The following is a 16,918-nucleotide window of genomic DNA, read 5'->3' on the forward strand; positions in this document are numbered from 1 at the left end:
TCAGATGAACTCTGACAATTTAGCCATTGCAGAAGTATTAGATGCCGAAAAGGCATTTGACTCTGGAACAGCGCTAAATGTCCGATGACGTACATAGAATGGCCAGGGGGTAGTATGTGTTAGTTTGGGGTTTCTATGCAAATCATGTGGCAATTGTGCCTGAAAATGAGCAGGTGTCAGCATGCTTCTCCCTAGAGATACTAGACAGGAGTGTCCTCTCCAGTCTTCTTTGCATTGGTCATGGACCCATTGACAAGATCCATCTGAGAATACCCTATGCGTTGTGGGTCGCAGTTCTATTCTCATAGGTTTAAACTATCAATATATACAGATGAGATGCTAGAAGTGGTAGTTTTGAAATAGTGTAAAAGTAGGGGGATGCTCCATTAAGATAGGAATACATCCTTTCATCTACAGAGAGGTTACGCTGCAAAGGAAGAATGGATTACAAAAACAAAATTGTAATAATCTGCCTAGTCAAAAGCATTTTGAAAGTAGTATATGTCCCTTAAAAACAGGGACAATTTCTTTATGTATGGGGATAGAACACTTCCTTGAAAAGCCTGCCTGTAGTCTTGTTACCAAACTACCACATACACATACGCTTGTACATACAGGCTCTTTCCGAGACGAACCATACACATGCAATGCCTGGACTGTCTACCCGCCCACCCCCACACCCTGTCCTCCTCCCCAGGACAATCTCTTCTGATAAAGATGGTTTATATGGGTATGGTTCCAGGATATTTGAAACACTGTCACCTTTAGTCCATTGCTTTGCATTCTGAGCTTTATACGGTCGGATTACCGGGCTAACTAGTTCTGGTGCTTGGACTAACTTGTGATCTACAGCCGAGTTTTCCCTCACCTCCTACAACTCATATATGCCGGTTTATAGTGACTTCAGGGTTCATAATTGAGGAGCGCTGGGAGCTCTTTTGCTCCTGCTTGTAGCCTAGAAGAGCCTGGTTAGCTTCAGAGCAACAGCTACCAGGATCTACTTTTGCCTGCTCAGGCCAACGGAAGCCAAATCAACACACCCATGTGAATTTAACTGTGTATTTGGGACTATCTAATAATAAACATTAGGACAGATCTATACAACATTTAAAGCATCAGGGACCATACATAAGGGACAAAATTATACGTTTGCATCTTATGTGGAAGTTACATTTGAGGAACGCTACAAACTTGGTCCTGGTTCCCGGTTGTAGCTCCTGGTCACTGGTTAATGCTGGATACCCAGGAGCTACTTTTAGCTCCTGCTTCTCCAATCTTGATTTCGAACCCTGATTTTACATAATGCAAGACTGGCTGTGGGAACGGTTTTCCTATTCATCTGGTCTCCTAAGAGGGTGCCCCATCACATAGTTCGCACCTGGCATCCTCCAAAATTTCCTACACAAATTCCATGAGCCTCATGGCCTACCCCGTTTCTGATCAGGCCATACATTAATATCGTCTCTGGTAAAATGGATAGACGGAACACATTATTTCTAAACAGATCGATCTTTTGAATATTATGTGAAAGCCAAACTGTAACAAATCCATACATTTATTCTTAATGTCAACCTCTGCTTCTGCTAGACATGTTAATAATCAACATGAGAACATTGTGTATTCACAGAATAAATGTGTATTTATCCAACAGATGAAATTAAAGGATCTGACAATTCTTACCAGCAATTTGACACCTAGTATTCGCTGTGCTTTCGGCACTATAGGAAAATATATGCAAGAAAACAAGGTTCGTCATTCATGCACTTCAAATGAGTATGAGTGAACTTCAATGCAATGACAGTTCATCCTCTTCACATGCCATTCCATTATAGCAATCCTGTGTAAGCCACTGCTATTGCCCACAAGGGTAAAACAGAGGATGTGATTTCACAGACTTGGCTACAAGTACCCCTGTATACCCTCTAGAAACTCTTGCAGGCTGCAAATGTAAACAAGCACTCTGGCTGCTGCAAGCTGAGCCAATTCATTTTTCAAAAACAGGCCTGCTAGTTTTGAAATATGAATTGCTCTAAACGTTGTGCTGTTATAACCTTGAAATTGAAAGTTTTGTGCCCAGCAAAACATATCTTGAACACAGACTGACTACCCCATCTTCCCCACACAAACCAGGCAGCATCTGTCACTTGTTCAGGGTTAAGTCAGGGCTCATAATGTGTGTTAGGCAGAAACCTGTGCAGTTCCCTCTGGGACCACTGCAAAAGATTTAGGACTACAGGTGTTTGGCAGTAAACCCACTTGGTAGCAGTCTGTACCACACAGATTCACTTGGTAGCTGTGGCTGAGCAGTCAGACTTCCCTCAAGAAGAGTTAGGCAGTATACAGAGTATTCACAATAGGTCAAGAGCACACAATAGAACAAGTAAACACTGACCAGAGCTTGGTGTAAAAGAGATATCATTATTTATTTAAAACCACATCTAGAAAAACACACATGCACTAATAGTAAGCAATTCAAAAACACGGTCACTAAAAGATATACACTCCCTTAAAAGAATATTAGACAAGTCTTAAGTAAAGCCCCACTTATTTTCAGACAGCGGTGAGCACTTAACGTAGATGGCACTCTAATAGTTTGTTTTAAAAAGGGAGAGAAAAGCAGAGAACAAGTTTAAACAGATCCCAACGCTTTTACGAGAACATAAGAGGATCGAAACGAAATGTGTCCAAGGTCACACGGTTGCAGTGCACAAAAGTCTTGAAAAGGTTCAAAAAGGAGTTGGACCAAAGAAAGGGACCAGTTAGAGGGTCAAGGCGGCCAGCCCAGTCCAGAAGGTTAAGGAGTTATTATTACCTTGTAGCTATCTTTAGAAAGGGAGGCCTGGCGGACACGGTACCTTAAAGTGGTGAGAACGCTCCAGCGGGGGCAGTTGTTCCTGGCAGCGGGTGCAAGTCGGTGCTTCGTCCGGGGGAAGAGAGTATCTCGTCGTGGAGGAAGACAGGAGTCCGTTGCACTGCCAGGGAAGAAACCAGCCGCTGGGTTTCTCAGGTACAAGGAGCGGTCCGGTGATTCGCGGTTCAGTGGTGAGTGGCTGTCCGGCCGCCGGGGTGCTTGGCACGGGCAGTTCGACCACAATCCGGGCTGGGGTGCGAAGAAAGAAAGGAAAACTGGTTGTGCCCACCAGTCAGGGGAAGAAGCCTCTCCAGCCGGGAGATCTTCTCTGTCGTCGGGAAGTGGTGAGTCGGTTCTGCAGGGCTCCACCGGTGGTGTCGTCGTGGTAGGTCGGCTCAGATTCTCCCTCGTCGGATTCTCAGGTCCTGTGGCGGCTTCTGAAGTTCCAGTCCCCAAAGTCCTGCTTTTATGCAGAAAAACCCCATTCACTCAGCCTAGCTGTCACTCAAACATGCTAAGTGGTGGGCCAATCACACAAGAGTGCTACCTGAGTTACCAAGGTAACTCGGTGCAGGGTGCCTAAACCCCCTCCCACACCCCCTGTGGTACCCAGACAGAGTGGCACCACTTTTGGAGGCTTCCGTGGAGAAGCCCGCCAAAAAGTGGAACAAAGGGCTCGACTTGGGTTGGAGTCACAGAAGAGAACACAAACACCATTTTAGAATCGAGTCTTGGCAAAAAAATACCAACCGGAGAATTAATATTAATTAAATAAACCAGCGGTATGTTCGAGGCTATGAGAATTAAATAATTAAAGTTGGTAGCCCCGAACAATGGGAAAATCCCATAGGAAAATATTTGTGGTCGAATATAAAAAGTAGTTTCCACTGCCACCAGCCAAAACTCGATCAGGGGGAACAGAGACATGCCCCCTCGACTAACAGACCCCGGGGCAATGATGGTTTGTACTGGTTTCTGTTAATAATTTGGGACTAGTAAAGCCAATGGTGACTTTACATACCCTGGGATACAGTAGTCAGTCCCAGGGTATGCAGTCTATGGTGGGGTGTCACTATGACACCCCTGTGTTACTGCACGGAGGGTGCTGCGTAACACACATAGGAAAAACACATGAGACCCTATGGAGTTAAGGACCCCATAGCCCATAAAACACATTACCGGTCAAATGAATACCATTAATCATGTCCAAGAGTGGGAGGAAAAGAGTCTCACTCTTGGCAGGAGGAAAAAAACAAACCCCAGAAATCCAGCAAAGCTGCTGGGGGACTGTGAGAAGGGGCCCGGAGTGGACGGGGTGCCGGGAGGGGTAGCGGGACTCCGCGGGATCGCGGCATGGGGCCGCGATCCAGCGAACGCAGCCCTGTCCCGCCCGCTATCCCCGGGACTCTACGGGATCGCGGCAACGTGCCGCGACATGAAAGGAGCGGCCCCCTCCCGTCCAGCCTTACCTGAACCCGCCAAGGGTAACGCCGCCGCGGCCTGCAGCCCGGGAGACGGGTTGGTGACGGCGTACCCGCGGGAGGTACAGGCGGTCGCGGGGAGCCGGCCCACACGGCCCGCCGAGCGTCTCTCCCCACCAGGAAGGGAGAGAAGGGAGAGACGGCTTGCTCGGCGGGGCGGGCCGCTCTGGGGCGGCCACGGAGACAGACACACATGGCGAGAGGGAGAGACTTCAAAGGGGGGGAGGGACTTGCAGGATGTAATGGCCTGGGAGCGGGACTCTTCGGGCAGGCAGCAGAAGCAGCCACTCTGGGAAACCACGGCAGCCTTTAAAGGAGGCGGGACATGGCAATACCAGCCAATGAGAAGTCTGATTGACAGGGAAGCTTTCCATTGGGGGGGAAGCAAGTCACTCACATCCTATAAAAGCCCGGGAACTAATCCAGCGTTTGTTGTTGATTTTCCTAGTCATACGAAGAGGACGAGGAGAGAACGAACAACTGGTGGGCCTATCCGGACAACAAGGAGACTTAGGAGGGCTTAATCCTATACCTGGAAGACTGCCTAAGAGTGGAGTAACTCTCAAGGAGTTCATGGACTATATTTTCATTAGTTTAAAATCACATGAATAAAAGTATAATTTCAGCAACCCAACCCTGGTCCGGGTCTTGATTTCTACAGGGACTCACTAGGTTAGGAAATTCAGCCTAAAGAGAGAATTCTCCCTAACAATGTGCACACCCCACAACCCTTTGGCTAGTGATAATGGACTCCTGGAGAGTAGGAAATGGTGTGCTGTGTGTACGTGTAGAGGTGAGGTGGCAAGTGACTTAATGGGCTGACTAGTAGCTTGTAACTTGAAAACATTCCCTAGGGTTACATTGGAGATGTAGTCCTGTTACTCAACAGCAGGCCTTCAAAAAGCTGCTATGTGAACACAGAATGTATGCTCTTTCAAATGTACCTTTTACTTACATCCGATCCTGAATTTTTTCAGGTGTCCATTTGGGCGTCAATATCGAAAGATCAACTTTTCCTCCTCCCCAGCTCATATGGCAGGTTGGCATGAGGCGGGAAGGTCATAAGTAAGAGGTGCTTACATGAAAATGCTTGCCCTTCAGTAATGTTCTTTCCGAAAGATACAATTGTCCACTGATAAATCTGAAAAGGCCCCATGTGTAGTCTGAAAAAAAATCTCTGAAAGCCACCAAAGCCCAAGGTGAGGCTAACCTCTACCATCTGTGAAGAATCCAATTGATCCCTCACTGAAACCTTGCCTAAAGTCTCCTCTCAGGTGGCCAGGCAAAGGTAGACTTTTCCTGATCTACGGGGTGGTGTACTGCGGGGGGATCACTTGGGAGTAGACGGGGACATGGTGGTGAGGAGATCCCGTGGGATTAGAAGCAGTATTTGTCCTCTGAAAAAAAGTCTCTTTCTCGATTTCAAAAACAGGTAATGGAATATTGTCAATATAATGTCCCTGACCCACATATAACAAATGTGACCCGGGGTACAAGTTCAGTGAAATATGAGCAAGCCTTATTAACAGAAAGATCTTTCAAGGTATCACAGGATAAACACCCACCTTACTCTAAAGGTACAATGTAAGAGGATCTAGAGAAAGTGCCTTAAATCCAATGTTGTCCTCTGTAACATCCAATTCCAACAGTCCATTTTTTGATCATTTTAATGGAAATATATCTACCCTTAAAATGAACTCCATTGTTAAAAGAGCTAACTTTGCTGAAGGGCACTACAAGTCGCATAATACCAAGAGTACAGGGACTAGAAAGAGGGCTGAAGAGGCATGCGGTTGCAGTAGTCAGGTAATTAAGCCTAACAGCCCACACTTGAAGGAACCTGGGAGGCATAAAAGGCCCCCTCAGGTGCAGGCAATTGGAAGGAGCTGGAACTGACTGCAATGCAATCTGCGGCAGTAGTAGCAGAAGGAAGGAGGCCTGGGGCTGGAAAAACCAAGCAGAAGTAGGAGAACAAGAGGGACAATGGAGCGTGGCGACAGCAGATGTCACCTACTTGTTCTGAGAATGTCCTGTTCCCCCAAACTCTGAAGTGCAGAGGCTGCGCAGGGGAAGGCATGCAGGAGAGTGGTTTTTCCCCATGTGAGCCTGATTGTCGTGGTTGCCAAGCAACGATGTGCTGGAGACCGAGGCGAGGAGCAGTTGCCAAGCCGTGGGTGTCAGGCGAGAGAGGGGCTACATAAATGTGTGGCCGGACCAGAGAAACCTTCACAGAGGAGGGATGTGGGTCCCTAAGATGCCAGGAGCAGTAGAAATTGTGGCAGAAGTGTGACCTGCAGAGCAAGTGTTAAAGAAGCCGGTTAGTAAAGCACAGCGGTCTAATACCTTGCGCAAGCATTGCCGGCAACAGTATCAAGTTCCCTGTTCACTCGTGCATGGTTGAAGTGAATTGATATTTTATTTCTATCGCGCTCATAAACAATTGTTTCACAAGCGAGTAGAAGTTGCTCGCTGCAGCTATGATACATGAACAAAGGAAATGTAGCACTCAGGTATAATATGAATATCATTTTACTCGCGTGAAAAGCAAATGCTGCTTAAGGAACAAGTTACTTACCTGTAACTGTTGTTCTCCAGCATGGGTCTGGCATGGATTCACATGCTCATGAATATTCCCCGTCGTCAGGCTGGGAATCCTCGGTAAAGAAAAAACCAGTATCAGTTTCGTTTCTGATCTGTCTTTCGTAGTAATAACCAATCACTGGTCTCTGCGTCATACTGACCACAGCCAATGACTGCCCTCTACCTAAGCACCGCCTCAGGCAGCCATCTTCAGATTTGGAAGCACGTGAAGTGGCAGTATGACCAAGTGAAGAGCCGCAGAGGGGTAGGCGGGAGGGTTCGCATGTGAATCCATGCCAGACCCATGCTGGAGAACAGTTAAAGGTAAGTAACTTGTTCCTTCTCCAGCATGGGGTCTGGCATGGATTCACATGCTCATGAATAAAGAATACATAGCAGTACACACATGCACAACCACGGGAGGTGGCAAAGGCTCAACATTAAGCATTGCATCAAACTCAACATTAAGCATCTTACCTCCTCACCAGGCTCACCTCAGGCGAACAGGTTGCGCAGCACTGCTTGGCCGACCCTGGACTCCTCCCTGGAATCCCGATCGACGCAGTAGAACTTCGTGAAGGTGTGCGTCGACCTCCACGTAGCAGCCCTGCATATGTCCAGCAGGGGCACACCAGAAAGGAACGCCGTGGTAGCTGCGATCGCTCTGGTGGAATGGGCTCTCGGACGGCCGGGCAGCGGTCGGTTTGCCAACCGATGACAGTACATGATACAGCCGGAGAGCCATCTGGAAATGGAAGCCTTCGAGAGAGCCTTCCCCCGATTGACAGGTCCAAAGTTCACAAAGAGTTGTGACGTCTTCCGAAAACACTTCGTGCAGTCCACGTAGAACTTCAGCGCTCTAGCCACATCCAGCGAGTGCAAAGTCCTCTCAGCCGGCGACGAAGGCGACGGGAAGAACACAGGCAACACCAAGGGTTCGTTGAGATGGAAGTCCGACGGTACCTTGGGCATGAAGGAGGGGTGCGTCCTGAGCACTACCCTCGTGTCGTGAAAAGTCAAGTACGGGGCCTTGCAGGAAAGGGCCTGGATCTCTCCCACCCGTCGTGCGGAGGTGATGGCCACAAGAAACGCTGTTTTCCACGACAGAAACTTCAACGGGGCCGAGTGCAGAGGCTCGAACGGAGGTCTCATGAGCTTGGTAAGCACCACGTTGAGCTCCCACGCCGGGGCCGGAGCCTTCACCGGCGGGAACGATCTGAACAGTCCCTTCATGAACTCTTTCACCAGACGATGAGACCACAAGGACGTCCGTCCCGTGGTTCTGGTGTATCGGGAGATCGCAGCAAGATGAATCTTGATGGACGCGTGTGCCAGTCCAGCTTTGGCCAGCCTCAGCAGGTACGGCAGAACTTGGGGAGCCGTAATCCGTAGAGGGTTAATCTTCTGTGCGTGGCACCAGACAGAGAACCTCTTCCATTTGTGTCCGTAGCATTTAAGAGTCGAGGACGCCCTGGCCTTTGCAAGAACCTCTCTGCAGTCGGCCGGTATGTCGTATCTTCCAAACTCTAGCGCTGCAGGAGCCAGGCCTGCAAGTTCAGCGATTCCGGGTCGTGGTGGAGGATGGCGCCTCCTTCCCTGGAGAGCAGATCCGCGTCCACCGGCAGCTTGATTGGCGGGGACGCTGACAAGTCCAGAAGGTCCGGGAACCATATCTGCCTCGGCCACGCAGGTGCGACGAGGATCATCCTGCACCGTGACCTCTTGAGCTGGTTGACGAGCCGGATTAGCAGTGGCAAAGGAGGGAACGCGTAGAGGAACAGGCCCTCCCAGGGGAACGAGAAAGCATCGGCCATGCTCCTCGCCTGGGGAAACCTGCTGGCGAACCTCCGGCTCCCTGCCAGAAGAAACGGCACCAGAAACATCCCTTGGGTGACTGCCCAATGCCACAGGTCCTGCGCCTCCTTGGACAGTGCTGGGGACCTGGTTCCGCCCTGTTTTCTGATGTAAAACATGGTGGTGGTGTTGTCGGTGAAGATCCTCACCACCTTGCACTTGAGGGACGGAAGGAAGGACCTGAGGGCCCAAAACACTGCACGGAGCTCCAGGACGTTGATATGTAAGGATTTCTCCGTCGGGAGCCAAAGGCCCCTTGCGTGCAGATTTTCGGTGTGCGCTCCCCACCCTTCCAGGGAGGCATCCGTGGTCACTGTCTTCTGGTGGGCTGGGGTCTGGAAGTCCATGCCCGCCGTCAGGTGCGCGCGGGTGCCCCACCACCGGATCGCTCGTCGGAAACTCTCGTCGAGTGTGATCCTTTCCTCGAAGTTGCCCGTCGTTTGGATCCAGCGCGCGTCCAGGAACTCCTGCAACGGGCGCATCCGGAGCCTGCACATGGGAATGAGGTAGATGCAGGAAGACATCATTCCGAGGAGGGACTTGATGGACCTCACCTTGGCCGCGTCGGCCACCAACATGCGCTGCACCTTGCCCAAGATGGTCCTGGTCCTCTCCTCCGACGGGGAGGCCCGAAGGGACAATGTGTTGAGCCTCGCTCCCAGAAACAGAGTGTCTTGCGCGGGTACCAGGTGGGATTTGGCGTAGTTCACGGAGAATCCCAGGTCCGTGAGAAGTTGGACGGTCCTTGCCGTGTGGACCACGGCGAGCTCCCTTGTCTTGGCTCGGATGAGCCAGTCGTCCAGGTAGGGGTAGACGTGGATCCCTTCGCGGCGCAGCTGAGCCGCCACCGGTGCGAGGCACTTGGTGAACACCCTGGGTGCCGACCGTAGACCGAAGGGGAGGGCTTTGAACTGGTAATGCCGCCCTTGGACCACAAACCTGAGGAATTTTCGGTGCCCCTTCAAGATGGGAATATGGAAGTAGGCATCCTCCAAATCCAACGACGACAGGAAGTCTCCTTCCTCCAGCTGACCCAGGACGTGCTGGAGGGTGACCATCCGGAACTTTTGCGCCTTGATGAACTTGTTCAGACGTCGCAGGTCCAGGATGGGGCGCCATCCCCCCGTCTTCTTCTTCACGAGGAAGTATCTCGAGTAGACTCCGGAGCCCCGAAGCCTCTTTGGGACGAGTTCGATGGCGCCCTTCTTGAGCATCGCCTTCACCTCCAGGAGAAGTTGAGGGACGTGAAGTTCTTTCCTGGCCACGGGGGGGACGCGCGGACACTTTCTTTGAAACTCGAGCGCGTGGCCCCGGGCCAAGGCGTCCAGCACCCAACGGTCGGTGGAGATGGACTCCCACACGCTGACGAAGCTCGCCAGCCGGCCTCCCACCGGGGTGCTTCGGTGGGGGCCCGACCCCCCGGCCGGTTCAATCCTGCTTCGACGAGGCTTTAGCGCCTTGTCCTTGGCGACGACGGCGGGGTCCGCCAGGCTTGCCTCGTCCTCTGTAGGCCTCCTGAGATGACGAGCGGGCCGCTTGACGGTAGGAGGAGAAACCGCCGCCGGAACCTTTGGAGGCGCCCTTGCCTCCGCTGCTCCGAAAGGGCATTTGTCGTTGTTGCAGAACTCCAAGGGCCCGGGCCGTCTCGGTGTCCGCTTTAATGGCCTGAAGGGAATCGTCCACCGTTTTCCCAAACAGGTTGTTCCCATCGAAGGGCATGTCCAGGACTCTGGTCTGAACGTCTTGACGGAAGTCCGTAGCCTTGAGCCATCCACGCCGCCTAAGGCAAACGCCGTTGCCCAACTGGCGGAACCCAGTGTCGGCGATGTCCGTCGCAACGGTAATGGCGTGGTCCGAAGCCACCTCACCTTCCTGCAGGATCTCCAGGGCCTCTGCCCTCTTGTCGTCCGGCAAGAAGTCCAGCAGGGGAGCCAGTTTGTACCAGAGCTCCCTGTCGTATCGGGCCACGATAGCCAAGGCGTTGGCAGCTTTAATTGTCGTCGCTGCAGACGAGATGACTCTGCGTCCCATAGCGTCCAATTTCTTTCCCTCGCCGTCCGGTGGGGAAGTCGATGTGGAGGCCGCACCCCCCCCTGCTTTTTTCCTGGCCGCCGCGGAGACGACGGAGTCCGGGGTAGGCTGCGCCCGGAGGCACAGGGGGGCCGTGTCCGGGACCCGGTACTTTTTCTCGTACCGGTCTCTTCTAGCTGGCGTCGTGGACGGGTTCTTGAGGAGGGTGAGGCCCTCATCCCAAATGTCGTCCAATAGAGGCACCGCGAGGACCGTCTTCCTCTTGGCCTCACGCCGCTGATAAAGGAAACCTTCCTTCTTCTTCTCCTCAGGGCAGAGTTGGAAAAGCTTGGATGCCCTGGCGATCATTGAGTGGAACGATCCAATCTCGTCGGGCGGAGAAGCCCTGGTGGGGGGCGACGACGGTACATCCTCGTCGTATACCTCGTCGTCCGTACCCGTCGCTGCCGTGTCAGTCCCCGTATCATCCCCTCGGGTGGACGGGGAGGAGGGCTGGAAGGGGCGCGACGGCTGAAAAGGAGGTGGAGGGTGGATCCTTCTTTTCTTGGTAGGGGGAACACCAGAAGGTCCCGGTTCTGGGTCCCCCGACGGGAGAGGTTCCGTCGGCAACGGTAGTCTCGTCCTTATCTCAGAGCATAAGGACTGTATAGCCAACAAAATGGCCGCCGAGTTGTCTCGCGGCGCTGGCAGAGGGGAATCCGACGGGCGATCAGGGGCCCCGTCGGTACCCTCGACGATGTCGTCGTCACCTGCGTCGGGGTCCATCCCGACGGGCCGGTCTTCTTCCACGCCGAGGCCGTGGCTTAAGACCTCGACCAGCTCCTCCTCCGAGGTTGAGGCCGAATCTACGACGACGCCCTGCCCCCCCCCCTTTTTCTTCCCCACGGGGGATTTCACGGGGGTCCTATCGATGGGCACAAAAGAGGACTCCCTCCGAGGTGGCAGGGAGACTCTGAGCCCCGAGGTCGCCACCACTGGTGTAGCCTCCACAGGCTGAGCCAGGGCCGCCGCGACAGTTTCGATAGAGGGCTTGGCCGGATGGATTAAGGCCTTCACCACCTTAGGTGCGCTCACCGCCTTATCCTTGAGGGGGGGACACTGCCTCGCGCCCCCTCCGCCTTCGAGCTCGACCGGGGCCGCTCCAGGAGCTTCGCCGGGTGCTCGGCCTTCCTCTTACCCGACCCAGAGCGTTGGCTCGTGGTTGATGGTGCCGGGGAGGGTGCGCCTTGCCTGGCGCCCGTAGAGCCCGACCGTTCGGCGCTCCCGGTGCCAGCGGACTCGCGGTGCTTGGCCTTATGTTGGACCCCCGTCGCCGGGGCGTCCTCAAAGGTCTTAGAAGACCGCTCGGATTTCTTCCTCTTCTTCTCGCCAGACGGGCTCTTCCCTTCTAGCCAGTTGGCGAGACGTTGATGGCGGTCCTTCATGGTCCGCTCCGACATGTTGCCGCAAAACGCACAGTTCTTCTCCACGTGCGTCTTGTCCTCATGTAGGCAGTAAAGACAAAAAGAGTGTTCGTCCTCCTTGAAGACGTTCTGCAGCTGGCATCCAGGGCAGACCCTGAACAGCTTTCCGGGCGTCGAGCTTCCCTTCTCCTGGGCCATGGCCGGGCCTGAGAAACTTCTGGAGTCCTCCAAAAGCGTAGCTCGACAAAATCTTCACCCTTGAGGGGCGCAGACGAATCCGAAACGGGTCCCCGTTGATCAGATGGAGAGTCGGTGGAGCTTGAGGCTCTTTTGACCGAAAAAACGAAGTTTTTGAGAAAAAAACATGAAAAAATAGCACTAACGCTCGAGAGCAATAGCACGAGGATCCCAACACATGAACGTGCGGTAAAAATCTGAAGATGGCTGCCAGAGGCGGTGCTTTAGTAGAGGGCAGTCATTGGCTGTGGTCAGTATGACGCAGAGACCAGTGATTGGTTATTACTACGAAAGACAGATCAGAAACGAAACTGATACTGGTTTTTTCTTTACCGAGGATTCCCAGCCTGACGACGGGGAATATTCATGAGCATGTGAATCCATGCCAGACCCCATGCTGGAGAAATCCATTGTTCAACCTTTAAAAGAGTGTTACTGTCTGAAGGAGTGGTCTTGTGTCACTAATTTGGAAGAGTGAACGCTGCAAATGTATTGAAAACCTTGATAACACAATTGTTGAAACCTTTAACTTGTAAAGACTACATCAAGGAGTGGTCGCATGTGCCCGATTGCGATTCCCAAAGGAGGACTGAACTCTATCCTTCACTTTCATCTGAAAATATAATTCAATACCAATCTTTAAACTTTGAGTGTGCAAGCTTTACCTGAAGCTAAGAGAGTGGCACCAAGACTTCTGGGAAATTACTTTAGCTGATAGCTAACAAAGGTGCAGGCAAGGCTGGGGAAGGAAAACTGGCTGCTTGTAAAGCCTATTTTGAAGTTGACACAACCTGTAATTCCACAAACTGTGGAAGACAGAAGTGAGTCTTAAAGGCAAACCCAGGTTGGTATTGTGGCCGATAGACAAGAGGCAAAGATGCTGCCCTTTTCTAAGAGGGTTAATTCAGAGGAAGAGTGCTTTGCCTCCTTGAAGGTGTTTAAGTACTTTAAGCCTGTCTAGAAGACAAAATTACTGAAGCTGTGGTGGTATATCTGGTTGTCAGTAGATGCAATAGTGTAGCAGTCAAAATCAAATGGAGCACTGTGAGACAAAAGTGACTATTCTCATAGTAAATAAAGTAGAAGTGAAGTTGTTGAAGTGGCAGCAGAACAAAAGCACTGAGAAGTCACCCTGACACATATAACATTGTGAATGCTAAAACTGTAACTAAGAAAATACTAACTTGACCAAGAACTATATCAATTACAGTTGTGGATATTACATTTCTTTTGAACTGTGGCAAGTCTTCTTGAAGAGGTGACAAAGCTTTGTGGCTGGGATTACCAACGGTGCTATTTGGTGGGATTGGAAAGTGGATACTTCACCAAAGTGTATATATTTGCCATCATTGGAACTTTGGTTAACATTTACTTTGAAACATCAAGAACTGATTTGAGAGATTTCTTTCTGTGGTTGAACATTAGCAGAATTTACTTTGAATCCTGGGGAAGGGAAATTATCCAGAACAGAAACTGAAAGTTGTTCATGTCATGTTGCATAGCCATACATTTCCTTTGTGTAATTGTTGTTTAGTGTGAAGGCCAGTTATCCTGTTGAGTGTTTCCCTTTAGCTTTAGTTACACAGGGAAATCCTCAGCAGAGTAGGGACAGTGAGGCATATTTTATCATATTTCTTTTGAGAATAAAATGGCATGTTTTGATAAATCATCAAACAGTTGTCTGCCTTGCATTACTGACCCCTCACACATCCCAGTAGTCACTAGCGCTGAATGTCACTGGATGCCTAAATGTCACCACACATGCCATCATATTTCACTCCCACCCAATTTACCATGCCTGGAGGCAAAAGGGAATGGTAAAATAATTGAGGGCTCATTTGGAGGGTGATCAAAGGGTCAGTGGTAGGGAGAGTATCCTCTTCAGTAAGACTATTACAGAAGAGAAGACAGTTTGCCTATAATAACTTAACTATAATAAATATTCTCAACTGTCTAAGCCTCAGAAATACAACGAAAGCAGTACCAAAGTACTGGATAGTAGGCACACGGTTATGGAGAACCCTTTTGTGATGTGGAGACATGTAAAGGGGGACCAAGAAGGGGGGTCGCAGGACGGAGCTACCATAAAACAGCTGGGAACCCAAACACCATACACAAATGGAGGGGTGATGCTGGACATGGAAGGAGCCATTGTATATATTGGGAAGAGCCGTCACGGCGTGCAGAAGCAGAACCACCACAACAAACTGCCCTTACCTTGCAGAGAGGCCGTGCAGACGGCAATAAACGTGTGGTCTCGCTGCCTAGGCGGGATCGTGTGGAGAGGCGGCACTGCCGGCAGGGCGAGCCCGTCTCCGGGGACAGAGTGGGTCACCGCGCTGAAGTGAAGAGACCAGGAATCTCACTTATTGGACGCCTCCAAAAAGCCAAGGGAATCTAGGCGTGACGGGCTTCGGACACGCCACACCAGACTACCGGGGAAAATTAAAAGTATGGAGATGGGCGGCAGCCTTTAAGGGAGGCGGGACACAGCAAGAGCAACCAATGAAAGGCCTGCTAGGCGGTGTCACATCTGATTGGTGGGGAAGTGAGTCAGGCAAGGGAAACAAAAGCCCTCAAACTCACCCGCTGTGTTGTGCTCATTATACAACGTTGGAGAGGACGCAAGGAGAAGGAGTGAATGGTGGGCCTATCCGGACACCAAGGAATAACAGAAAACTAAGGAAAACAATTTTCTACTTCCCAAGAAGGGAAACTTGACAGTGAAGGAACCGTCAAGTACTTAAGGACATTTCTTTTGTTTGCTTTCTTGAAGAATAAAATATAATTTCTGCAGTATCCCGGGGTCCAGAGTCATAATTCCACTCCTTGATAGGAAAATGTTGTAAAACAGACAGCCTAAAATAGGTGTTCACCCTACCTAGCAGGCAGTAATGATTGTGTGATGAATCCAGTCGAGCCATCACTGATTCCCCGGCGGTGACCCCCTCCCATGTGGCCATGAGACGGCAGTCGCTACCTGATCCTGACCCTGGGGGCGTTTCTATGATGGAGAATCACATGGGAGGAGACAACTATCGGGGAGATGTTTTGACTACATTGGCGAAGACGCGGTATCCCCCTAGTTCCCATGAGGAAGGCCCTCTGATTCTAGAGTTCTTAATGGCCTATTGTCATTCTGGTCAGGCTTCCCACTCTAACCCAAACACCAACAACCCATACATACCACCTTTTGTTTCTAATGGAACTGAAAAAACATTTTAAGAGTTAAAAGTCCAATGACATCCATGGACTCAACTCCCATAGTCCCGCAGGTGCTGAGACGAGGAGGAGGATGAAGGAGTTTGTGCCAGGTGCTCAAACTACAACGTGCAGACTGGTTTTTTCTCCAAGCCTTCCATGCATGGGACATTTAAAGATGGTAACGCACTGTCAAATCGAGCAGAATGCGAGGTACACTGACTGTCATGAACCGCCAATTACGTCCGTTCTGGACTTCGTGGTCCCTGACCCATAGAGGACTGAATTCCATGATCCTTCCAACATGGCTATTGAATACGAAATGCAGCTTACCAGCCTTTACGCGCTACGTTCAACTTCCTACAAAACAGTCACGCCCCCGCGGCTCTACAAGTCTCAACGCTACCACCTTGAGTGCTCAGACGTGTGTTGCCGGAGTTTGCTCGGGGCCTCCTTCCGAGTCCCGTTTCCCATTTTCCTGATTATACTCCCTTTTCCGTCCCCTTTCCTTGTACTACCTTCTTCCGTGCTCATCTTCCTGGATTTCTCCTGTGCTTGGTTCACAGCGTTCCGTGCCTCCGAGTTAGGCTACTGTGTCCTTCCTGGTTCCCGGTCCTGGATATTTGAACATTACTTGGCGTAGGACTTGCAATCCTCACGCTGGAATCCGAAGACCTGCACACGGGCCTGTATAAATCCCGGACCGTGCGAAAGAAATAAGTCACATTCAAGAAGGTCGCAAGCAAAAACAAACAGGTGAGAAGGGGAGAGACTTGTGACAGATTGAGACACATTAAACCTGATATAAATACAAAGATGGAAGCCGCGGTTCAAGACCTCATGCGAGGTATGCAGGAGTTAACCACTGAAGTCAGAACCTTAAGGCAGAGAACGCTGCATTAAAGCAGTCAGTCTTATCTTGTGACTCTGCAGTCAAAGAAAGTGTCTTGTTGGGAGGAGTAGTGGACAAATACGTTGGCTCCTCAAAAACCCTCCGTGCCTTCCTTGATTCCTGTTTAGTACATTTTACCTTCAAGCCATACTACTTTTCCACCCCAAGAGCAAAGGTGGGATTTATGATATCACACCTCAAGGGCAATGCCCTGACCTGGGCAACCCCCCTAGTCAATACGGGCGGCGCACTCCTGGATGATTACGATGGGTTTGTGGAAGCCCTTAAAGCCATGTTTGATCGCCCAGAATTTGTTTACAGTGCTCAAGAAAGACTGCTTGAATTCCAACAAGGGTCCCAGGATATGCTCACGTATGTGACCCGCTTT

General features: G+C 50.9%; 1 protein-coding gene across 3 annotated transcripts in view; it reads right to left on the bottom strand.

Annotated features, from left to right (window-relative positions):
* Positions 1-16,918, bottom strand: part of KNL1 (kinetochore scaffold 1) — a 1,870,945-nt gene that overhangs the window by 1,233,491 nt on the left and 620,536 nt on the right. Inside the window, exon 8 of one of the 3 annotated variants that reach the window (XM_069637559.1) lies at positions 1,681-1,718. The exons of the other annotated variants lie outside the window; for them this stretch is intronic. Coding sequence (XP_069493660.1) covers positions 1,681-1,718 — 38 coding nt within the window. The remainder of the gene's footprint in view (positions 1-1,680; positions 1,719-16,918) is intronic. 3 annotated transcript variants of the gene reach the window in all.

Source organism: Ambystoma mexicanum, chromosome 14, assembly GCF_040938575.1.
Source record: "Ambystoma mexicanum isolate Mex_15411 chromosome 14, UKY_AmexF1_1, whole genome shotgun sequence".
Taxonomy (NCBI): domain Eukaryota; kingdom Metazoa; phylum Chordata; class Amphibia; order Caudata; family Ambystomatidae; genus Ambystoma; species Ambystoma mexicanum.